The following is a 24,638-nucleotide window of genomic DNA, read 5'->3' on the forward strand; positions in this document are numbered from 1 at the left end:
GTGTGTGTGTGTGTGTGTGTGTGCGTGTGTGTGTCTTGACACGTTCAGAGGCAAACAGTTGAATCTGAACTGAACATCAACAGAGTGTTAAGCAGTGACCTTTGACCCCTGCAGGTCAGGGTCAGGTCAGCTCTCAAGTCAAGTCAAGTCAACGTGGGGGCACGGTGGCTCAGTGGTAGAGCTGTCGCCTCACAGTCAGAAGGTCCTGAGTTTGATTCTCGCCTGGGACACTGTGGGCGCTGTGGTTGTGTTCCCCCCCATATCTTCAGTGCCTACTGCCCAAGTGGGGTATCTCGTCGTAAGGGCCTTTCTCTCTGTGTGGAGTTTGCATGTTCTCCCCGTGCTCCCCCAGGGGGTTCCTCCGTATATAACCCCCCCACTAAAAACATGCAGAAGATCAGATCGTCATCGTCATCCGACCAGTGACGACAACACCCGAAGTTGGTCTCCGGGCGCTCTACGAGAAAGCGACCACTGCTCCTGGCCTGCCCCCTGGAGGAAAGGACATGCCTGGATGGGTTAAATGCAGAGGACACTTTTCACCGGCCACCGTCAGCATGAGTGTGTTGTGGCCGCATGCATGTGTTGTGGTGTTCGTGTGACAATAAAAGACGGGGCTTGTCCCGTTACGAGAGTTTTTTACAAGAGTTATTTATATAGCACATTTGCACAAATGGCGGAAAACTAATCTTGACATTCACTATGATATTTACAAAGAAAGCCTTCACTCCTACAACCTCGAACTGAAAAGGTCGAGACAATCGTTCTTTTCCAATATAATTAACAAAAATGTGAACAATGCACACACTATTTGCCACAGTTGATAGACTGACTAACCCGCCTCTCTGTGTAGCACCTGAGTTTCTCTCTACTGTCAAATGTAATGAGTTTGCTGCCTTTTTTACGGACAAAATTATTAATATCAGTGGCTCCACACCAAGAAATGCTGTGACATCATCCTACCCGCAGATCCCTAGTTCGATAAATTTGTCCCAGTTCAGCGTTATCAACCACGACATCTTAGAGGAAACTGTGCAAGGCCTTAAATCATCTTCGTGCTGTCTCGATACCCTTCCAACAAGCTTTTTTAAAAGCGTTTATAACTGTCTGTCCTATTGCAAATAGTTAATAGCTCCCTTTTGACCGGCACTTTTCCTGAGTCCCTGAAAACTGCAGTTATTAAACCCCTACTAAAAAAGCATAGCCTTGATGCATCGGCAATCAGTAACTACAGACCAATATCTAATCTCCCCTTTATAGCCAAAATAATTGAAAAGGTTGTTTACCTACAACTCAATAGTTTCCTAACCTCAAATGATCTCCTAGATAAACTCCAATCAGGCTTTCGCCCCCATCACAGCACAGAAACCGCGCTTACTAAAGTCATAAATGACATTAGAATGAACACAGACTCAGGCAAAAATTCGATTCTAGTGCTACTGGATCTTAGCGCTGCATTTGACACTGTTGACCACTCAATTTTATTGGACAGACTGGAAAACTGGGTTGGGCTATCGGGTACGGTCCTCCAGTGGTTCAGGTCCTATCTTAAACATCTGACCTAACTAGGATGACTTGTGGGGTGCCTCAAGGATCCATTATGGGGCCCGTTCTCTTCAACCTTTATATGCTCCCTCTAGGCCTAATTATGCAAAAAAACAAAGTAGCCTAGCATAACTACGCAGACGACACTCAGTTGTATATAACTCTTTCCTCAGCTGACTATGCCCCCATAGAATAATTGTGCCAGTGCATTGATCAAATAAATAACTGGATGTGCCAGAATTTCCTACAGCTAAACAAAGACAAAACAGAGGTGATCGTCTTTGGCCCCAAAGAACAAAGGCTTAAAATCACTGCACGCCTTGAGTCTTGATCCCTGAAGCCTAAGGATCAAGTCAAAAATCTTGGCGTTATTATTGATTCCGATCTCAACTTTAACTCCCACATTAAGTCAATCAGAAAATCAGCTTTTTATCATCTTAAAAATATAGCAAGAATTAGGGGATACATGTCCAGACAGGATCTAGAAAAACGAATTCACGCCTTCATCTATAGTAGGTTAGACTACTGCAATAGCCTTTTCTCTGGTCTCTCCAAAAAAGAACTTAGGCAACTTCAACTCATTCAGAATGCTGCTGCTAGAGTTCTAACGAAGACTAAGAAAGCTGATCATATCACTCCAGTTCTTAAGTCCTTACACTGGTTGCCAGTGTGTCATAGAATAGATTTTAAAATACTGTTATTAGTCTATAAATCACTTAATGGCCTAGGCCCAAAATACATAGCTGAATTGCTACCACGCTACGAACCGTCTAGAACTCTTAGGTCAGCAGGGTCCAGCTTATTAACCGTCCCTAGGATCAAATCAAATCATGGGAAGGCCGCATTTACCCACTATGCTTCTGCTAGCTGGAACAAATTGCCTGAAGACCTCAGATCTGCCCCAACCTTACTTACTTTTAAAAATAGACTAAAGACTTTTATGTTTACCGTCGCTTTTAACTGCTGACAGCTATTATGCAAACCCAATGAGTCCTCTATAAGTTTTAGCTCTTTTTGCAACTGCTGCGCCTGTTGCTTAATGCACTTTTTATACTCTTTTTTTTAAGTTTTGTTGTGATGCTTTTAAATGTCCATTTTATTCTCTTATTTTATTCTTTTATTTTCCTGTCAACCATTTTATGTGAAGCACTTTGAATTGCCTCTCTGTATGAAATGTGCTATACAAATAAACTTGACTTGACTTGACTTGACATTTACAAACAGCAGCAGCTGAACCAAAGTGCTTCACAGGCAAGGAGCAAAAGAGGAGCACAAATATAAAACAGGTAAAGTGCAGAAATACTAAGTAAAAAATGCAACACAATACAGGATATGAGAGGAGAGGAGAGGAGAGAAGAGAGAGAAAAAGATAAAAGGAGTAAGAACAATAAAACAATTAAAACAATAAAACAATAAAAGCCGGGACTTGACAATGGTTAGGTGGAGGGGAAGGCCAGGTGGGTTTTGAGGAGGGATTTAAAAACCTCCGGGCTCTGGGCAGACCTTACATGGAGGGGGAGGCTGTTCCACTAGTCTTGGGGATCACGAGGAGCGACAGATCCGCTGACCGAAGGGATCTAGAGGGGGTGTGGCGGTGCAAGAGCTCAGAGAGGTAGGGAGGGGCCAGTCCATTAAGGGCTTTAAAAACCCTCAACGATTTAAAATCAATGCGGAAGTGGACAGGCAGCCAATGGAATGAGGAAAGGACAGGGGTAATATGATCACGCTTCTTGGTCCTTGTGAGGAGGCGCGCAGCGGCATTTTGCACCAGCTGTAGGCGGCGGAGCAAGGTCGATCCCCACATAAAGTGCATTGCAATAATCTAAGCGAGTCGTAACAAAGGCGTGGATCACCCTCTCCAGGTCTTTCTGGGAGAGGTAGGCCTTGGTCTTGGCCAGGAGTCTGAGATGGTAGAAACTGCTTTTAACCACGGAGCTCACTTGTTTTTCAAATTTAAAAGTACTGTCAAAAATTATTCCGAGATTTGTGACAGAGGTGCAGAGGTTTGAGCCCAAGGGGCCCAGGGCATCGACAAGGGGGGCCGGAAGGACACTATTAAAAACAATAACCTCAGTTTTGGTCTCATTAAGAGTTAGAAAGTTATCGCTCATCCAACGCTTTATTTCAGCGAGGCAGTCGAGCAGAGGCTGTAGTGTGATATTGCCTTGATTAGGTTTTAGGGGGAGGTAGACCTGCACGTCATCTGCGAAGCAGTGGAAGGAGATGTTAAAATTAGCCAGTATCTGACGTAGGGGCAGCATGTATAAAAGGAAGAGTGCAGGACCCATAATCGATCCTTGGGGCACCCCACAAGTAAGGGGGGCCACGGAGGAGGACAAGTCTCCAAGCTGGACAAAAAAAGTCTGGTTAGTTAGGTAGGACCTAAACCAGTTGAGGGCGACGCTTCTGATGCCAACATAGTGCTCGAGTCGGGCTAATAAAATTGCATGGTCTACCGTGTCAAACGCAGCCGTGATGTCAAGCAGCAGCAGGATCGAGGGGTTGCCAGCATCGGCGGCTAAGATCATGTCGTTTAGAACATGGAGAAGGGCCGTTTCAGTGCTGTGGCGCGGTTTGAAGCCAGACTGAAATTTATCGTGCAAATTATGCTGCTCGAGGAATGATTGAAGTTGTGTATAGACTATACGCTCCAGGACTTTTGAGAGGAATGGTAGTTGAGAAATCGGTCTAAAGTTAGCAAGGACAGAGGGATCGAGGCTTGGCTTTTTTATCCGGGGCTGGACCACAGCATGCTTGAAGGCAGCCGGGACACAGCCAGTGCTAAGGCAGGCATTTAACAGTAACAGTATAACAGGTAGAATAGAGTCAGGGATTTCTTTGAGAAGGCGAGATGGAACTGCGTCAGAAGGGCAGGTAGTGGCCCGCAGGTGTTTGATGATGTCAGAGAGAGAGGAGAGAGATACCAGCACAAACTGATGGAAGACAGCAGGCAGGGGGTGGGGGGGATGAGGAGGGAGTGGGGGGGGGGGGAGTGGTCTGAGGGCAGATACTTTACTAATGAAGAAGTTGAGAAAGCTTTCACATAGGGCAGGTGAAGGTACAACAGGGGTTTATGAGAGAGTTAAGGACCTTGAAGAGGACCTGGGGTTGCTGGTGACTAGGTTGGAGATGTAATCTGTTTTTGCTGTTTTAACGGCTCTTTGGTAGGTGGACAGGGTGCTGCGCAGGATTTGAAGGGAGACATGAAGCCCATCCATCATAGAGGAGGGAATCGTTGATCACGGACGAGGAAGCCAGCAGGTAAGCCTTTGTTTTTACGAGTACACCGCCTCGCTTTCCCCGTCTTCTGTGGCGGTTTTTCCACAACGACAGCGTCTCCCCAAACGGTCTTAGATTTAGAAGAGCTTGGCGATCGTAAACCAATAGAGCAGAGATGTCCCGACAATATATACAAAGAAACAGAGCAATTGCAAACAAGAAGAGGAGACGAGGTGGACGGCTGGCCAACACAGGCGCCATCTTGCTTCTGACGCTGATACCACGACGCTGATATGCAGAAACTGCGCAGTTTGTGATCAGCAGGATCTCTGTAGGGTCTGGACTGGCCTTCAGCTAACCTGGCAGCAGGTCTACAGTGAAGGCACCTCACACAGGCTGTCTACAGTGTACATGTGGAGACAGTGAAGGCGCCTCACACAGGCTGTCTACAGTGTACATGTGGGGACAGTGAAGGTGCCTCACACAGGCTGTCTACAGTGTACATGTGGAGACAGTGAAGGCGCCTCACACAGGCTGTCTACAGTGTACATGTGGGGACAGTGAAGGTGCCTCACACAGGCTGTCTACAGTGTACATGTGGGGACAGTGAAGGTGCCTCACACATGCTGCCTACAGTGTACATGTGGAGACAGTGAAGGCGCCTCACACAGGCTGCCTACAGTGTACATGTGGGGACAGTGAAGGCGTCTCAGGCAGGCTGCCTACAGTGTACATGTGGGGACAGTGAAGGTACCTCACACATGCTGTCTACAGTGTACATGTGGGGACAGTGAAGGCACCTCACACAGGCTATGTGGGGACAGTGAAGGTACCTTGCACAGGCTGTCTACAGTGTACATGTGGGGACAGTGAAGGCACCTCACACAGGTTATGTGGGGACAGGGAAGGTACCTCACACAGGCTGTCTACAGTGTGCATGTGGGGACAGTGAAAGCACCTCACACATGTTATGTGGGGACAGTGAAGGTACCTCACACAGGCTGTCTACAGAGTACATGTGAGGACAGTGAAGGCACCTCACACAGGTTATGTGGGGACAGGGAAGGTACCTCACACAGGTTATGTGGGGACAGTGAAGGTACCTCACACAGGTTATGTGGGGACAGGGAAGGTACCTCACACAGGCTGTCTACAGTGTGCATGTGGGGACAGTGAAGGCACCTCACACAGGTTATGTGGGGACAGTGAAGGTACCTCACACAGGCTGTCTACAGTGTACATGTGGGGACAGTGAAGGCACCTCACACAGGTTATGTGGGGACAGTGAAGGTACCTCACACAGGCTGTGTACAGTGTACATGTGGTGATAGTGAAGGCACCTCACACAGGTTATGTGGGGACAGTGAAGGTACCTCACACAGGCTGTCTACATTGTACATGTGGTGACAGTGAAGGCACCTCACACAGGTTATGTGGGGACAGTGAAGGCATCTCACACAGGCTGTGTACAGTGTACATGTGGGGACAGTGAACGCACCTCACACAGGTTATGTGGGGACAGTGAAGGTACCTCACACAGGCTGTCTACAGTGTACATGTGGGGACAGTGAACGCACCTCACACAGGTTATGTGGGGACAGTGAACGCACCTCACACAGGCTGTCTACAGTGTACATGTGGGGACTAGGGTTGCCATGGTGTGGTCATTTTCACACCGGGTAATAAACACGTGACAACACCGTTGTTACCGGTAACATCGTATAAATAATATAATATAAAAAAATATATATATATATATTATTAAAAGAATATTAAAAATATTATAATAATCCTCAGCTGTCCTCACGGTTTAGTCAGTCAGCTCCTCTCCGCTGCTGTGTTAGCTTGGATGCTCACAGTCACAACACTGGCTGCCTCACAATACTTGGCTGCAGGGCCCGAAATTAGAGACCCGCCAATGGCGGGCATATTTTAGCTTTGGCGAGTTAGATTTGGCATCTGTCCGCCACGTGGCGGGTCGCAAAATAGTCGTCATGTAATATTAAAACTGTGTGTAGCCGCCTGTGTCCACCTAGCGTATTTTTCCGACTGTTAAACGCTGGGAAGCGCTGATCCCAGCGCACAATATACAAGGAAGCAGTCTGAAACTAAGGTTAGTTCAGTCACTGAACTAACGTTAGTGCGTTCAGTGCGGTAGTATAACATGAGTGCTTCCTGAGGCTGTTTCATTCTAGCTCTCCCGTATAGGCTACCAAACGTGACTGGAATGAAATGCAGTCGTCAATTTAGCAGAGGTAAATTGACAGCCTAACGTTGGGCGAATCAATAAATGAATCAATCAATCGCTCGCACTTGTTGCCGACACTCGTATGATACAGTATATATGAGGAGATAATAGTTATGTGTGTTTTGGTGCGCAGCTGGCAGGAGTGCTTTGTGAGACAGTTTCATTCTGGCTCTCCCGTATAGGCTACCAAACATGACTGGAGTGGAATGGAACGCAGTCGTCAATTTAGCGGAGGTAAGAAGCTCTTTTAACCTCTGCTAAATTGACAGCCTATCCGGCGAATCAATCAATGAATCAATCAAATCTGGAGACTTTTTCTGACATGGGATTAACATTACCAGCAAGCAGCAGTAAGCAGGCAATGACAATAGCTTGGTAAGTCCCGCTAGCATCGATGCTAAGTTAGCAAAGTACAGGGTGAGCAGCTGAAGCACATGGCTAATTAATATGGATGTTAACGTCCATATTAATTAGCCATGTGCTTCAGCTGCGATTCGCTCCCTCCATGATGAGACTAGCTACAGCATAACTCCAGCTCTTCTTCTGCCTTTACAAAACAAACTAAATCTCAACACTGCAGCACAGCTCTGTTTAGCCAGATATAGTTTGTCACAGTGCGGCCACACTGCAGCCCAGAGGGAGCGCTTGTAATTGACCCCGGTGCACGCTGAAACTAGCACGAGCGGGCAGAGTTTTTTCTTTCTTTCTTCCTCCATAAAAATGAACGGTGTTACCGGTGGGCATGTTATGTAATCGGTGTATGCCCCACCACCGTGTAACACCGGTAACACCGACTACTGTGGCAAGCCTAGTGGGGACAGTGAAGGCACCTCACACAGGTTATGTGGGGACAGTGAAGGCACCTCACACAGGTTATGTGGGGACAGTGAAGGTACCTCACACAGGCTGTCTACAGTGTACATGTGGGGACAGTGAAGGCACCTCACACAGGTTATGTGGGGACAGTGAAGGTACCTCACACAGGCTGTCTACAGTGTACATGTGGGGACAGTGAAGGCACCTCACACAGGTTATGTGGGGACAGTGAAGGTACCTCACACAGGCTGTCTACAGTGTACATGTGGTGATACATTTAAGTGGTGAATGTATAGACCCGGGGAGTGGCCAGGAGAAAGATAACTGATTGTTGTGGCCACGATGTGCACTAAGGTGAAAAACTTGAGTCTGGCTATGTGTGCAGTTCCGTTAAACTGTTTTAATGCACACCTGATGGCCAATCAGAAAATAATATGCAGCCCAGCCCATGGTATACAGTAAGAGAGTGACAGAATGAGAAAAAAAGATGTAGACAGAGAGAAATGAAAAAGAGAGGTTAGAAAAAAGGAGAGAAAGGAGATAAAGAGAGCTAAAAGAAAGAAAAAAGATGGTGGATGACAGAAAGAGAGAGAGGGAGAGAGAGAGAGAGAGAGAGAGAGAAAGGCAGGCAGAGAGAGAGACAGGGAACAAAGGGGGCAGTGTGTGGTGAACAGGGGATTGAGTCGCCATCTGAGACGAATAAAGACTGGAATAACAATAAAAGTCAGAAGGCGCTACCTCCCCTCCTCAGCAACCCCCCCCCCCCCCCCACACACACACACACACACACACCCCACACCCCACTAACACTGGACGACAACACACACACACACAGCAAACATGTTTATTGTTCTTTGTTTTCGGGGAAGCACTTTGTGACGAATCCATTCAAAGTGCCGTGGAAATAAACTTGATTTGACATACGCACTTATGCTGTACAATACACACATGCGCGCACGCGCACACACACACGCGCACACACACACACACACACACACACACTCACCCTCACACACAGACAAGTGTGGACACACACTGAGCCAGGGAATCAAAGACATATGGGGCGGCAGTAAAGCCAAACTCACACACACACCAATCATACATACACACACACAGGCAGGCGCGTGCATGTGCATGTGCATGCACACACACACACACACACACACACACACACACACACACACACACACAGCAGTTGCAGTGGAAGGCCAGGCTACACCGTTCCCAAGGCAAATATTGGTATGAGAGTCTGTGAATGTATTGGTATGAGAGTGTGTGAATGTACATTTATGTATACTTTTATGTGTGTACGTGTGTGTGTGTGTGTGTGTGTGTGTGTGTGTGTGTGTGTGTGTGTGTGTGTGTGTGTATGTGTCTGCATCTGTGTGTGTGTGTGTAAAGGTATAAGTATCAGTGTATTGGAGGAATGGAGTGGATGAGAGAGTACAGAGAGAGTATGACAGAGCCAAAAGTGTGAGAGATGAAGCGATAGAGAGATGACGAGAAACAGAGGAGAGGGTGACGGAGAGACACACACAGAGAGTGAGATGGATATTAATGTATTGTTTATTAAAAAAGGATCCCCCTTAGCTGAAGCCTAGGCATCAGCTAGTCTTCCTGGGGTCCAAGACAACAAATACATTACATGTCAGACAAACATTGAATGTCTAGAAACATGTCACAAAGAGTAAGAGAAAAGATAAAAAGAAGAAACATTTAAGAAAATAGTAAAAGTATAACTAGAATGAAATAGAACATTACTGCAATGAACATTACTGCAATGATCGGATTCTTTCAATCTCTAAAACAGACATCACAAAATATGAAAAAAGAGATCAGATAAAATACAAGTTAACACGTTCACTGCCAATGACGTGTTAATACGTAAAAAAAAATCCAACGGTTGACTGCCAATGACGTGTTAATACGTCAAAAAAATGATTTTTTTTTTTTGACCGTGGGATGTGCATCTAACCCTTTTACATCTCTTATATAAATATTGGAGCCACCGAACGTGTACAACCCATTCCACCGACCCACTAAGTGTCGACAGTGCTCTCCCAGACTAGAAAAAGCAGAGCCAAAACTGCAGGGGAACGCGCGATGAAACCATTCTCATACTGTAGAATGGATTGGCGAAAACGCTTTCGCTTTCACGCTGATTGCTGGCGGTGAGGGATTGCAAATTTGCATAATAGATTACGGGTGGAACACACTTTGAAACACGCAGCATAAATAAGACCAGAATCGCAAAAGCTTCATCAAAGCTCTCAACCGAAACTCCAAGAAACGAGCGAGCCCATCCAGACTTGCACAGCGGCCGCCAGCAGACAGGCACAGCAGCAAAGCAGTGAGCCTGGTGACGCGAGGTTACAGCAGCAACAGAAACGAGCTTGTGACACGCCCGCTGCAGCCAAGAAGAACACACACGGAGGGAGGAGTTTGAAGGAGAGGGGTGTTTCCTGCTGTTATGGAGGAAATTACTGTTCAAAACTATTGTTTAGATGTCTGACGTCTTACTGATGCCAAAAATGAATGGTTAAAGTGACTGTTCTATCGAATTTCACAAAAAGCCATTTATCTCAGAATAAATTTTCAGACGCTGAAACCATGCTGTATTCAAGTGCTAATGCCTACATAACTACTAACTCTACAAACTAACTCTTTTAGACAGAGAAAGCACACATTCTATTAGTTCTTTTTAGATATTTTGTGTTCACAAAATCTTAGCAGAAAAGAATCCTCAGGTCTTGAAAGATGAGCCAGAATCCTCAAAAAAACCCTCTGGCAGAAGCTACCTACAGTAAAAAAAAAAAAACAGCTGGCAGTGAATGTGTTAATGTGAAAATAAATAAAATCTAAGTTTATTTTTAAAACGTGCCTTTCCTGTGATGGAACGAATGTCACCAGGAAGACAGTTCCATGAGACTATAGCACTATAAAATACAGCCTTTCTTAAGTAGTTAGACCTAGGTCGGGGCAAAGTAATCTGTCCTCCATTTGCCCTTCTGGTGGAGTGTGTGTGTATATTTGAACTACAAATTATGTTATTGTGAAGAAATTCAGGAGTCTGGGTTAGAATCACTCTATGAAAAAATATGAGTAGGTTGGCAGAAAGTCTTTCCTCAACACTAAGCCATGAGAGACATGCATGCATATCAACCACACTAGATCTACGTGAGCAGCCCAGGACTAGTCTAGCTGCCTTGTTTTGAGCTACTTGTAGCTTACTGAGTAGACCATTGGATGCAGATGACCATACTACAGAGCAGTAATCTAAATGACATAAAACCATAGAGCAAACAACTTGATGAAACAGCAATGGTGTGAGATAAGGAGAGCACTTCCGAGTTATTGCAACCGCTCTGCCCATTTTAGCAACCACCTTGTTGATGTGATCAGACCAGGACAATGTACAGTCAAGCCATAGTCCTAAAAGCTTCACAATCTTTACTTGTTGTATGGTTTGACCCTCAATCTGTAAATTCAATTTGGGATGTATGTGGTGTGTACCTGTGTGTGTGTGTGTGTGTGTGAATTAATTTTATAGTAATGATACTCAACTTGTGATAGGGTGCCGAGTAGGGGTTGCATTGACTCGTTAACACATTGACACTTATCAGGATGCGTCGATGAATCGTCATGTGGTTTTGAAGACTTGTCTTGCGCATCTTATCTTGTGTCTTTTTCACACATTTCTCTACATTTACTTTTTCTAGATTTATTTGCCAATCACAGTAGTTATTTGGCTTATAATATGTGGCTTCGCACGTTGATTTTTTCCTCCTCACTATCGGAGTACTTTCATTGTTGTGAGCGGGTCCATTGTTTAGCCTACTAACGTCATGGATGAGCTGGAGTGTGTTCAATTAAGACAACAGTGTGCACAGACTTGCTACGGTTCCCAGGTTGAACATTCATGTTTCCTCGCATGTTTCAATGCACCACCGTTTCCGTTTAGATCTGATTATTGTTTTATTTTCTTTGCATTGGTGATTGGTGGTTCAGACTGATGCTATGTGGTACAGTGGGTTCAGAGTGTAAACATTTTAAAACGTTAAAATTGTCAGACTAAACTCTGGCTGGTACCGCAAAAACATATAATTCGCTACAGAAAAATGAATATGATTAATGTTTGTGTATTAACCGGCCCGTGGCTTCCTGTCATTTTTCAATTGTGGCCACCGGGCAAAGCAAGTTGAGTATGCCTGCTTTACATAATGTAGGCTATGTTTATGTCGCATCATTTAGCCTGTGCTGTGATGTGCAGGAGCAGCAGGTATCCTACAAGTTATAAAACTAAGCCTGCCCTGAATGAGCCGAGTGGGGGTGCTTGTTCACTATTGTGAAAGTTATGTGTTTACAACATATAACGATCATGGAAGTGGATGCTATCAGGAATGTCACCGATAGTTAACGTTCTATATTGTACAGGGAGACCATCAGCCCTGCTGAACAGATCTGTATTTGCCTGTAGGTTGAATAGTTTTATTCAGGCTATGATCTGTGATGCGCTGAGATAGCCAAATTGGCATGAAGAGATGATAGCATGCAGCCGCAACCGGAGTTACCGGACTGGAGTATCTCGGTGGATCGGGACCTTGGAAGGGAAGAATGTGATTGGTTTACTGGAGACCACCAATCCAACACTTGTGAATAATTCTACGCTTAAAAGTGCATGGTTAAATGGTTAGCGTCAGCTTTAGCGCATAGGAAAAATTTGGGAATGCGCCTGACCACGCCCACTAATAGCGCTGCGCCAGGCCATAAATGCTAATTTAAGGCCAGGGGGAAGATAGAGCCCTGCGACTTTAAAAACTTTTAGTTTTGTTACAAAGAACTCTGTGAGAATTCTGAATCAGGTTAGGAGCATTTTGAGTATGTTTCTGTTCAATCACACACCAATTTGTTTTAATCATTCTTTTTTGCCCCAGACGGAATTTGCCGTGCTTTGAGTGAGAAGGGGCTTGTTAGCAGCAGAGACATATACATTGAAGGCCAATTTGCATCCTTTGATCTTCTGAAGAGGAAATGTGAGTTGCCTGAAACGCCAAGTTTCCAAGATTCATGACTTTGAAGTCCTCTCGGATGAACATGCTTTTTTCGCCCTCCTCACTCCAAGCATCTTATCTCTAGGTTTGTGTGTTTGTTTGATGGCCGCATCAGGGCACCCACTACGAGGATTAGAGAGGCATGGCAGGAGGAACTCAGTGTTGATCTATCTGAAATTATATGGGACAGGAGTTTGGCTATAGTCCAACTCAATTAACAGCAGACATCTGATTCAATTTAAAGTTGCTCAGCTTCATTACTGCACAAGATGTATCCTTCTGTCTCACCACTATGTGATAGGTGGCACACTGTCTCATGCTTTTTGGTTCTGGCCCTGGCCCTGACTATCCGGATTCTGGGGCCAAAATATTTGACTGGTACTCCAAATCCTACAAAATAACCCTACAGCCGGAGGTAGAACTTGCCATCTTCAGCTGCTCGGAGTCCTCTCTGAACTTCCCTACAGCTGTGCAACAATCTCTGACACGGGACAACTGTTGCCAAAATACTTATTCTGAAGGAATGGAAGTCCTCTTCTTCACCTTCTTTTCAGGTGTGGCTGATGGACATGATATCTGTAATTAGGGATGAGTACCGTTCACATTTGAATAGATACTGGTACGGTACCTGGAATTCGGTACGGTACCCAAAACGGTACCTTTTTCGGTACTTTACACACTGTATTAACAAACAAAAATGACAGTTGTAAATAAATAAAAAGTCCAAAATTCTCAATTTCAACATTGTTCTTTATTTAGAACATTACTTATTTAGAACCAGACAAAATAAAACTCCTCCCTACCTCCCTCCCCCCTTCCAAGCCAAGAGTTGTAGCAGCAAGGTTAGTTTTAGTGGGGTTGGAGAAAATGGGGGGAAACTTATGGGCCACTGATGTCCACCACAGCTTCCAGCAGGGCCTGGTCTTCATCTTCAAAGAGCTCCCCAAGTGCTGAAAGTTTCTTCTGCTTATGGAGTGGTATCTGAAAATATAAAAAGGCATTGTGATTCATCAAGCATTATTTATGTTATCAATATAACAAGTGTCAGTAACTTAGTTTACTCTATGAATATCACACAGATTATCACTCATTATGCATAAATAATAATTTACCTGAACCATCTCCACCGCTGAGAAGGGCAACATCTGGTTTACAATGAATGCAGTCACTGCCCTGTGACACTCATTGACTTTCTGGTTGGGTAAAGAAGCTTTCTTTGCCAGGGTGAATCATGTGTCCTCCTGTGCGGCTGTCACTGTCACATCGTGACCTAGCAATGAAAGCAAGAGTGCAACGTTCCACACGTCTCACGGTCGGTGACACGAGCTGATGATAATTATTACAGTATATAACGTTAACAACGCTAGTTACGCTCCTAAACATGCTAAGTTATAAAGCTAACTCAGCCAAGACAGTGAAAAGCCCTGTTATCTAACAACAACAATGGCAGTGAAACACCTTATCCAGCTAACGCTAGCTACTTAAATAACGTTACCTGCTGTTGTAGAAGTCGATGCCTCTGTCAAGTTCCGTCATCATCGTCCTCCAATACTTCAGCTAACGTTACAGCTGAGGAGGTGCTGCTAACGTTAGCTGCGGTGCGGTGTCTGCTTCATTCACCCTCAGGCTATCAAACATGTTACAGTCTTCAGCATTTAGCTAAATATATCTTGTGTTTGACCATGCTTCCTCGAGTTTGAAGAGTTTTCCTGGCCAGCTTTGCAATTCACATCGCAAATGTTGCAACCAGCGTTGTCTGAGTCTATCTTGGTAAAGTGTAGCCACACTTTGGACCGCTTTCGGCTGGTCCTGTCTGCTGATGTTGGCTTTCAGGCAGAGTGACGTGCTGACGTAACTCGCTCTCGCGTGTTGCCTTGAGGTTCCGTCGGAATTTCTATTTTACCCACTCTTTTTCTATTACTCAGATGCGTACCGAAATTTGGTCCCGTTTGTTTTTATGTGAACTGGTACTCGGTAGTACCAACGTCATTCGGGCGGTACCGGTAAAAGTACAGAGTTCGGTACTCATCCCTATCTGTAATACAGATGGAGAGACTCAGGTCCCTGAGTGAGAACCAACTAGTTCAAAAGGTTCTCAACTGTCTGGGAGCCGTTTTTGGCCTACTTTGACGAGGTTAAGAATGATAAGTGACTGAGGTTGGGGGTGGTGTCTCGTGGAACATTTGTGTGGGATCTCATGCGCATTGTCTCGTGCAAGCACATAAGCACCTTGTAAGTTGTAATGAATGTCGATGATGTATGTATTTTTTCCTTTCCTTTCTTTTCCTGTGTCTGAGCCTGTTTATATTGTTTGTATGTTCTATAAAAATTGGAAAAAAAAGAATTAAACTGATGGAAGAAAAGTTAAGAATAGGCTATTATTTGTTAGTTACCTGTAGCCTTCATCTGAGAAATGAAAGCACTTGCCAGTGTTGAGCACTATCTATATCCATCCACAGATTTTGTTTTTAGGCAACTCCTCTTTCGTTTTTCTCACTTGTCATCTCAAGACAATCCCCTGAGAATTACACTGCGGACTCCACATTCGGTGGAATTTGTGGCCGTTGTCTGAGACTCAGCACGCAATGCAGAATGTATCAAAGTCGACGCTGCACGGCACGGAGAAATTAATATCTCAACCCTCGAAGCTTGCATTTGGGGTTGTTCCGTTTGATTGACCAGTCATAGAAGCATGGTTGGTGCAGGGAATTTCTGGCAAAATCAATTGTTTTTAAGATCAATAAACACAGATCTAAGATTTGACCGGTCAAGGAGACTGAAATCTGCCAGACCCATCGACCGGCACCGCTGGAAGCTGGTCTACCGATGTCAGGTGTTTAGGTGACATCTGTAATTTGTAGCTACAGAAAATAATCTGGGTTACACTTATGTTATTATGTGTTATTGGACATGTAACTAACTTTGCAGTTGAGCCATCTTACATTATGTTCTGTATCACACTGCAGCACATAATTGTATCTAATATTTATTTTATTGAAGAAAAATGAGTGGAAAAAGGATTTTAATAAGCATTGGTTTTGGCCTTGGTGTCCTACATTTTAGCCGCGACGCCCCAATAAGTTTGTAAGGCCAGCGTGGCCTTGCCCTAAACATGACTTAACTCCAGGCCTGCCAGATCCAGCAGGTGGAGAAACAATGGCCGATGCAGAGTAACGTTAGAGTCTGATAGAGGCTGACCACGGATGGTCTGCTTTGTTGACATTAGTAATTATACCAATATCTAAAAAAGAATAAATTGGGGATTTATTGAAGCTAAAATGCTACATGTAGCACCTTTATTAAAAAGATATAAACTGCATAAAGGAATGGTTTTAGTGTAATTTCTTTCACTCCCTTTCTCTCGCTCTCTCTTTGTGTTTTTAAACTTCTCTCCATCTCTTTCATTCCTATCATATCTATTTTTTTACTGGTGGTTGTTAGCATGGTGATTAGCTTGCCCAGCCTCTTATCCACACTGGGTATTCCCCTGTCCTGTACAGCAGGGTCACTTCCCGGAGATCACGTTGCCATTTTCTGGACTACATCACATCCCAGTAAACACTCTGTCTGTGGGACTGGGATCCAGCTCCTCCCAGCCAAGTCTCAGCATCCATAAAAGTCACACAGCCTCCATTAAAACTTGTTTCTCTTTCTTTTACTAAACGGATGTGAAGCGCTCCATTCGTTCAGGGCCAAATGTGACTGCTAAAGGTCAGCCGTGGTGGTCCTGAAACTTCAGAGCCGTGCCAGGCTGTTCTGGGACAAAACACGCCAGAGAGAGAGAGAGGGGTCACAAAGGGGGGAGAGAGTGAGAGAGAGGGAGAGAGAGGGAGGGAGAGAGAGGGAGAGGGAAAGAAAGAAATACGTGTAGTTGAGGTGTGTGTGTGTGTTAGACACAAAAAGAGAAAGAGTGGGCATTCATCAGTCTAAGTGCCTGTGTGTGAGTTTATGAGTGTGTGTGAGTGTGTGTGTGAGAAATGTGTGCGTGTGTGTGTGTGTGTGTGTGTGTGTGTGTGTGTTCGCTCCGTGGCTCTCATGTTTCCTAGTAGAGAGCTGTTGATTGACTGGTGGAGCCCAGCGCCAGATTTCTGTATGGAGGAAGACAAAGAGTGTAGCATACACACACACACACTAACGTGTGCACGCACACACACTTTTGTGTGTATGCGTGCACACACATATGTCACTTTTGTGTGACATATGTGTGTGTCTGTTTATGTGTATGTGTCCATGGATATGAATGTATGAGTATTTATGTAGATGTGGTGGCGTGTGTCTGTTTAAATCTGTGTGTGTGTGTGTGTGTGTGTGTGTGTGTGTGTGCGTGTGCGTGCGTGTGTGTGTGTGTGTGTGTGTGTGTGTGCGTGCGTGTGGCTTCTGAATTTGACCCGTTTGACCGCTACCTAAACTGGTGTAAACAAAGCATGTATTTAGTGGTGTGAGTGTGAGTCAGCGCTCTGATCCTCCATATAAACAGTGAAATGTTCTGAGGTGGAGCCAAGAAGGAGAAGAAACTCCACAACAGACCTAAACCTAAACCTAGTATCCATACAATGGACCCTTACTTTAGTCCACATTAGAGCCACGGACCTAACCTGACTGCCAGATGGTTTGTTTTCACATAACCATCTGGGAACGAGTCGCTCGTGAAGCAGTTTCAAAGGGCAGTTACCGTACTTAAAAAGAAAACCTGGCAGGTGATTGGATGAACCATCTGTCTATAACGTATACCACGGGCTCGCTTCTCGCTGGCGTCACAGCTAAAGTCCGCCCATAGCTGCCTCATAGGACACTGATTGGTTTAAATCACTGGTGGTTCAGATTCAAACCAATAGATTGGAGCAGGGGCGCATTTAGGATTAGACCTTTGGGGGGGCTCAGCCCCCAATCAGAATATCCTGGCCATCAGATTCCCTATGGGGGTCCGGGGGCAAGCCCCCCCCGGCAGAAGATTTTGTACATTTTAAAGTAAAAATGAAAAATCAAAGATAGCGCGCTCAACTCCTTACTTTAAGGCAGGCTGTATAAACTGGGTGCTGGATCCCTAAAACAAGTCTGATTAAAAAAAAATTAAAGGGCAGCACGCCAAGTTTAAAGATGTATTGCCACACAATGGACATTTCGGGCAAGAGCACTTCTTCAGCGTGTAATGGCAATTACATGCAGGTGATGCACAGGTGCCTCTAATAGGTCCCATACCGGCACAATCAGGGTAGACCAGCAGAGGGAGTCTGCAAAGTCAATGCAGGTACATTATAACTGAAACACAACATTCATAGAAAACAAAACATTCAAAGAAAACAAACAAAAGACATCTCCTCATTAAGCCCCTTGGGGATGTGGGTATCAAGGGAGTGGACCCAGTAGGCCTCTCTTTGAAGGAGGATCTTGTCTCTTTTCCCTCCTCGCCGTGGCATATTTACTGTTTCAATGCCCATGTAATGAAGATCACTCAAACTGTGGTTCAAACTATTAAAATGTCTCGCAACTGATGATTTCTCATCATGATTGCGTATAGAGCATTTGTGTTCACAGATTCTGGTTTTTAACTCTCGTTTAGTTTTGCCTACATAGTATAAATTACATGGGCATTTCAACAGGTAAACAACATATCTAGTGTTACATGTGATTCTGCCTCTGACCTTAATGTTCACACCAGAACCTGGATGCGTGAAATGATTACCTTTGAGCATGGCATAACAATGTACACAATTATGGCAATTATGGTAATTTTCCTTGCCATAATTGTGTCATTGTATATACACCCCACCGGTGGATGTGTGTTTCTCTTAGGGTTTCCATTTAATTTAATTTAGTCCAATATTCAAATATTCCTGAATTGCATTTTGTGTTACAAATAAGTATTATTTTTATCTAACTTTTTAGCCAGATTTGATGGTTTTCTTGTCAAAAGTTAGCCGCCTCAAAGCCTTCTGGGTAATACCAAACAATAGAGAGGCAAAGTGACCACCTACTTCCTGCTTCAGCACTGAACCAGAGATTTTCATCTGCCATTTATTTTCCCATACACATTTCGTAAAATGCTTATAAAAAGTTTTACTGGTTCAAACCAAACGGTACAGATATATTTAGAAACAGGGGAGATCGCATAACATCTTACTGGGACCAAAATGTAAAAAGAGATGCGTTTTTTTAAGTTTTGGTCGGAGTGAACTGTTCTATGGTCTCTCCCGATTATAGCGTTAGCTGAACCGTTTGGTTCGATGAAGTAAAACGGTATGCTGGTGTTTGGTCTGAGAGAGCCTGGTGACGCTTGCTGGGTATGCTGGCGGGGGGAAATCTTCCACCTCCAATGAGCCCTCTGAGGAGGCGGGTGAGCTGCTGTCACTGCCTGTCTCCATTCTGTCCGGCTTGCTAGATGTCTGACAGTGTCAGACAGTACTATCTTCCCTCTTCTTCTTCTTCTTTGCGTTTTCTGGCAAATTGCAATCCAATTGCAATTGTATACCGCCACCTATCTTCCCTCTTCCGCTCGTGTCTCTCAAAGAGCTGTCTCGTCACAGCCTCACCTGATTTAGAATGAAACCACGCATGCGGAGCAGGAAATGCACAGAGCTCTGCCATTGGCTCTGAAATTTGCCCGCCCCACAAAAGTTCATCATATCCAAATGTGGAGTGGGCGGATTCGAAAGCCTGAAAACTCCCCGCCCTTTTTTGAAAAACTGACCAAATCTGACCCAGACTTCTCTGTCTGGCTCAATGTGTTGACTATCTCTTTAAAGGAGTCTCCTCTGTATAAAGTTAAGAAGCCGTTATTATTGTTGGCTATTTCATGATAAAATGATAGAAAATGCCATGGATTTTCCCCCCCCTTTGTTCATAATGCTGGATGTTCTGGAGATTATTTCCACAGTTGCATCTGGAGTGTAGAAGAGTACCAGCTAAACGCCTAAAATGAAAAATCTAGAATCATGCACTATACAGGTACAGTATAAATCTAGCTTCATGCACTATATAGCCTACAGTATATGGGCGATTACAAAGTACTTTAGTCAACATATGGAATGAATGTCTACCACATTGGACTGAGACACGTCTCTGGGAGTGAGAGCACTGCACTGAGACACGTTTCTGGGAGTAAGAGCACTGCACTGCCAACATGAAAGGAAAATGTGATGACAAGCCAAAACAGTGGAGACATGATGTTCTGTCTCCCTCCGTCTACCTGCTCGGCTCAGAGAGTATAAAGCCACTTCTTAACATGCAGTGGAATCCGTATTATAACCTGCTCCTAGCCGGTTGGCCTGCATGTTAAACAACAATTAGCCGGCCTACGCCCACTCCCGCGACTCCGTATTTTATCTACCTCGACCGCCGGTATAAGATCCGCTTCCACGCGAGCGCAGCTGCAGTTAAACAGTGGCAGGTCATTATCCGCAGATCCGTCTGAGTGGGCGGGTGTGGCTCTTCGTGACTCACTTCACGTTCACTAGTTTATTAATTAATGAATCGTTCGGGCAATCGCTTATATCAAGGAGCAAACTCACGGTTTCCTCAAGTGCTGCAAAAACGGCTTGAATTGTTTGGCCAACGCGCTTCAGCTGCAGGCAGCCAGGTCCAGTGCATCAGGAGGGACGCTTACTGCTGCGCTGCTTGCTTGCTCCCATGTCAGAAAAAGCCTAACTTTTGTGGGGAGAAATACATTGAAAACTAGTCAGATATGACTTGAAATGCCACTTGTAAAATAAATCACCCACAGTGATTGACGACAGTCCGACCACTATTTTGACTGGGCGGCTTTATGTAGCCTAACAAAGGTGAAGCGCTCATTTTTGGCACATTGCCACCCCTCGTTGTCGGAATGGACTCCGTTAAAACGGCATGTTTTTTGAAGTCTCCAGATTTGTCGCTAACGTGATGCAACCAATTCTATTGTGTGAGGCAGCCATTTGAGGCAGGCAGTGTTGTGTGACTGTGCCTCCCCACTGCGGAGAGGATTTTAAAAGGCACTTAGGCTATCAAACTTTTGTGGGGAGAAATACATTTAAAACTAGTCAGATATGACTAGTTGCCACTTGTAAAATAAATCACCCACAGTGATTGACGCGGGTGCGACCACTATTTTGACTGCCTCATAGCTAAAGCTGTTTCCTATCACATTTCTTGTTTTCGATACATGCTACCGTGCCGTGTCTCTAGCCTGACATGATCCAGAGTTCATGTTTAAAAGGCATTTACAGTAAGGCACTAAGGCTGTGTTCACACTCAGCAGGTTCTCTGTCTACCTGCTCGGCTCAGAGAGTATAAGGCACTAAGGCTGTGTTCACACTGAGCAGGTTCTCTGTCTACCTGCTCGGCTCAGAGAGTACAAGGCACTAAGGCTGTGTTCATACTCAGCAGGTTCTCTGTCTACCTGCTCAGCTCAGAGAGTATAATGCACTAAGGCTGCGTTCACACTCAGCAGGTTCAACAGGACAAGCAGGAAGTAAAGCAGGTGTAATCATTAACATTAACGAGGGCCCTGGCACTGGAACAGCTAAACGGAATGGAAGCATACTAATTATGCTTCCATTAATTATTCCCTTAATTATTAACACTTTGAGTGCCACGGCCCTTGGGCAAAAGGTTGCTTGCTGTGCCACATAGGCCACAATGCATTTTAAAACAGTCATATAATTTCTTTAATAATTACTATGTAAACACTGAACACGCACAAATAACGATGAGACTCTCTTCTATCACCTGCAAAAAAAAGTTTATTGATCCCATTTTCCGTTCTTTAGTTATGAGCCGGAGAAGATAGCTTGATTGAACCAAAAACAGACATTTTTTTCTACGAGCTGAGATAATGAGCCTTTTGTGAAATTAAACATTTCAAGCACATCACTGACTCTGAAGCTAATTTTCTGATGTCTGGGTCTGTCTGGGTGAAGTGTATGCTGCTCTGCGTGCTCTGCGTGCCCCCCCCCCCCTTCAACTGCACACGCCTCCTCCTGGGTGTGTCTTATGGTGGCTCTCTGCTGCTGCACACACAGTGAATGGTGCGCGACATCCAGCTTTTTGGTTCCGCGTGTGTTTGTCACGGGCCACAATGCTTCCAGTTGAGAATAATAAGGTGATTATGCGAATGTGCTGTCGCAGAAGGACACGGAGGTGCTCAGTTGTGACAGCGGATGCAGCTGCTGCGGGCACAGCTGGCGTTTGGTTTCAGGCATGTCGATGCATACGGACGGATGCGATGCGATTTCCTTTTTCCCCAGCGACTTCTTCTGTGTTTGGCTCCACTTTCTCTTATCAGGAGAGTGCTGTCGCCACCTAATGGGGTTTGTAAAATAGGTTATAGACCTCCAATAGCTACAATATTGTAAGAGGCGATGTAAGAAGCTTAGATCGACACCCCCCCGTCAAAAAAACAATTTGGAGTTACTGACGCCATTTGGCGTCGCTGGCAGCCTACGGTAAATTTCTAATGACGCCATATGGCGTCGCTGGCACTCAATGTGTTAAGGGTATCAGTTACAACTGCTTCACTTCCTGCTTTACCACCTCAAAACGGTTGCTGTTGGGTCTATAGACAACCTACTTGTGAGTCATGTGACTTTTGTTTCAAAGACCTATTCTCTATTTTCCCACAGGCCTTAGGCGCAGAAACTGGCCTTAAACGCAAAAAAACACGCCTTGCGCCTGCCTCGGGAAGATAGCAACATGGCATTAGGCCCCGAAATGCGCTTTACGCGAAATAGGCGTGGCGCAGTCCCAGAATAGGCCAGAATGGGCGTTTCAGCCTTAAATACCGGCCTAATGATATCTTCCCTCCTGGTGTTAATTTAGCGCTTTGCGCTTTTGAAAACCAGGCCTATTCAGTGCGCCGGTTGCGCAGAGCGCTCCTCTGCCTCTCCTCTGTCCCCCTTCTCTGTGTCACTCCCTCTCTCTTGCTCATCAGTCTGACAGGCACAATACGACTGCTTGAAAAAAAGTTTGCCGGTTCTCTCTCTCTCTGACTCCCTCGCTCAGACAGACACAACACAAGTCCGATAGAAAAAAGAAGTTGTTATACCGTACATAGTATAACAACATGAGCGTTTTTTCTAACATGACAGTTTTGAGGCGGTGACATTCAGAGAGGCTGTTGCATCATCCTACCTGTGCAGTGAAGGCGAGATCATTCTGACGAGATCATTCTGGCCAAACATTCACTGCCTGGCTCCCCTGCAACAGCCACACATGTGAAATCCCCCAGCATGCATTGGGCTAATCCATTTCGCTAATAAATTGCAACCAAATGAGCCGAAATAGATATAAAGGTAGATCTAAATAATGTGTAATGTTAACACAACCTGCAATTGTAGAACATTTCAATATTGGACCAAATAAAACATCGAAATGAAAACACCACCCTATGTGAAACATATATGTCATATTGGGGCTATATATATCCCTTGCAGATTTAACGTGATTTAGATGAGTGACAGTGTAACGCGGTTCTACTGTCATGTCCTACTGTGATGTCCGCTCCAATAAATTGGCTCTACTTCACATTTTAGTTTTACAATAAAAACACATTTATGCAATGACTTTACATAATGTAGGCTATATTTATGTGCATCATCCTACCTGTGCGGCAGGGAAGAAGAAAAGGTAGCAAAACGATATCATTCTGGACAAACTTTCACCAATCTAATCTCATCATAGGGATAGGCTATATTTTTCTAGCTGATGCGTTTAGAACATTCTTTTCACTTTGATCTTGCTATAGTGTAGCGTATTTACATGCTTGCAGTATTTAAACTGCAGTTAGATTGGTTTGAGAATAATATGGAATAATAGCCTATATATGGAGACAGACAGAGGGGATAAAAGGGAGGGGGGGAGATCAGAGCCCTCTGCTTTTCTGAAGCCGGACTGGATCACTCCATGGAATTGGAGCTGAAAAGTGAAGCATGTGATTTGTTTACTGCACTTCCCCAATGAGCAGATAGTGCATAATTTTACGCTTAAAAGGCGTGGTTGCAATGCTTAAGGCTGCGTGTAGCGCCGATACCAAAATATCGAGTGCGCTGGTCCACGCCCACTACTCTGGGCTGCGTCTGGCGTTGGGCGCAGTTCATAGGCCGATGCAACGATAGAGCCCCTGGTTCCCTTGTAATTGGTCAGTGTGAAGTTTGTGAACCTAAATGAACCAAATACAAAAATGCAACAGTCAACTTTTCCACTATAGTTCAGACTGTAGGTAGGTGTGATCACACTCCAACACTGCCAGGGTTTGGAGGTTCATTCCATGTGTAGATCAATAGGTAGAGCAAGGCATTTCCACTGCCGGGGTTAGGGGTTTAATTCCCAATGGGGATGTAAAATGTATTATTTCATGTTACTGCAATGCACTTTGAATAAAAGCCTCCACCAAAAGGTTTGCATTACACACTCAGTAAATGTATGTTTGCACTTCTAAATGCACACGTGTGTGTATGTGTGTGTGTGTGTGTGTGTGTGTGTGTGTATGTGTATATACACATATATATATATGTATATATGTGTATATACACACACACACACACACAGTTTTTTTCATGGTGTTATACACTGACCCAGGGGCTCCAGGACAAATTGATCCTGAGTGACGGACAGAGGAGGCTGGACACTGACGGTCAGTTTAGATGCCTGCAGCACACCACTGGATTTCACCTTCACCTGGAGAGAGAGAGAGAGAGGGACCGAGAGAGAGGAGAGAGGAGAGGAGAGGAGAGGAGAGAAGAGGAGAAATCAGTTTAAGTTGTAGCATCCTTGGATGGCATTTTGGT

General features: G+C 44.8%; 1 protein-coding gene across 1 annotated transcript in view; it reads right to left on the minus strand.

Annotated features, from left to right (window-relative positions):
- The window catches only part of bbs9 (Bardet-Biedl syndrome 9), a gene marked incomplete at both ends in the record, with an annotated part of 588,136 nt that overhangs the window by 419,498 nt on the left and 144,000 nt on the right, over positions 1-24,638 (minus strand). The window contains one exon of the mRNA XM_083636722.1: positions 24,426-24,528. Within this exon, the coding sequence (XP_083492848.1) occupies positions 24,426-24,528 (103 nt within the window). The remainder of the gene's footprint in view (positions 1-24,425; positions 24,529-24,638) is intronic.

Source organism: Poromitra crassiceps (assembly GCF_964638095.1).
Source record: "Poromitra crassiceps genome assembly, chromosome: 1".
Classification (NCBI taxonomy): domain Eukaryota; kingdom Metazoa; phylum Chordata; class Actinopteri; order Beryciformes; family Melamphaidae; genus Poromitra; species Poromitra crassiceps.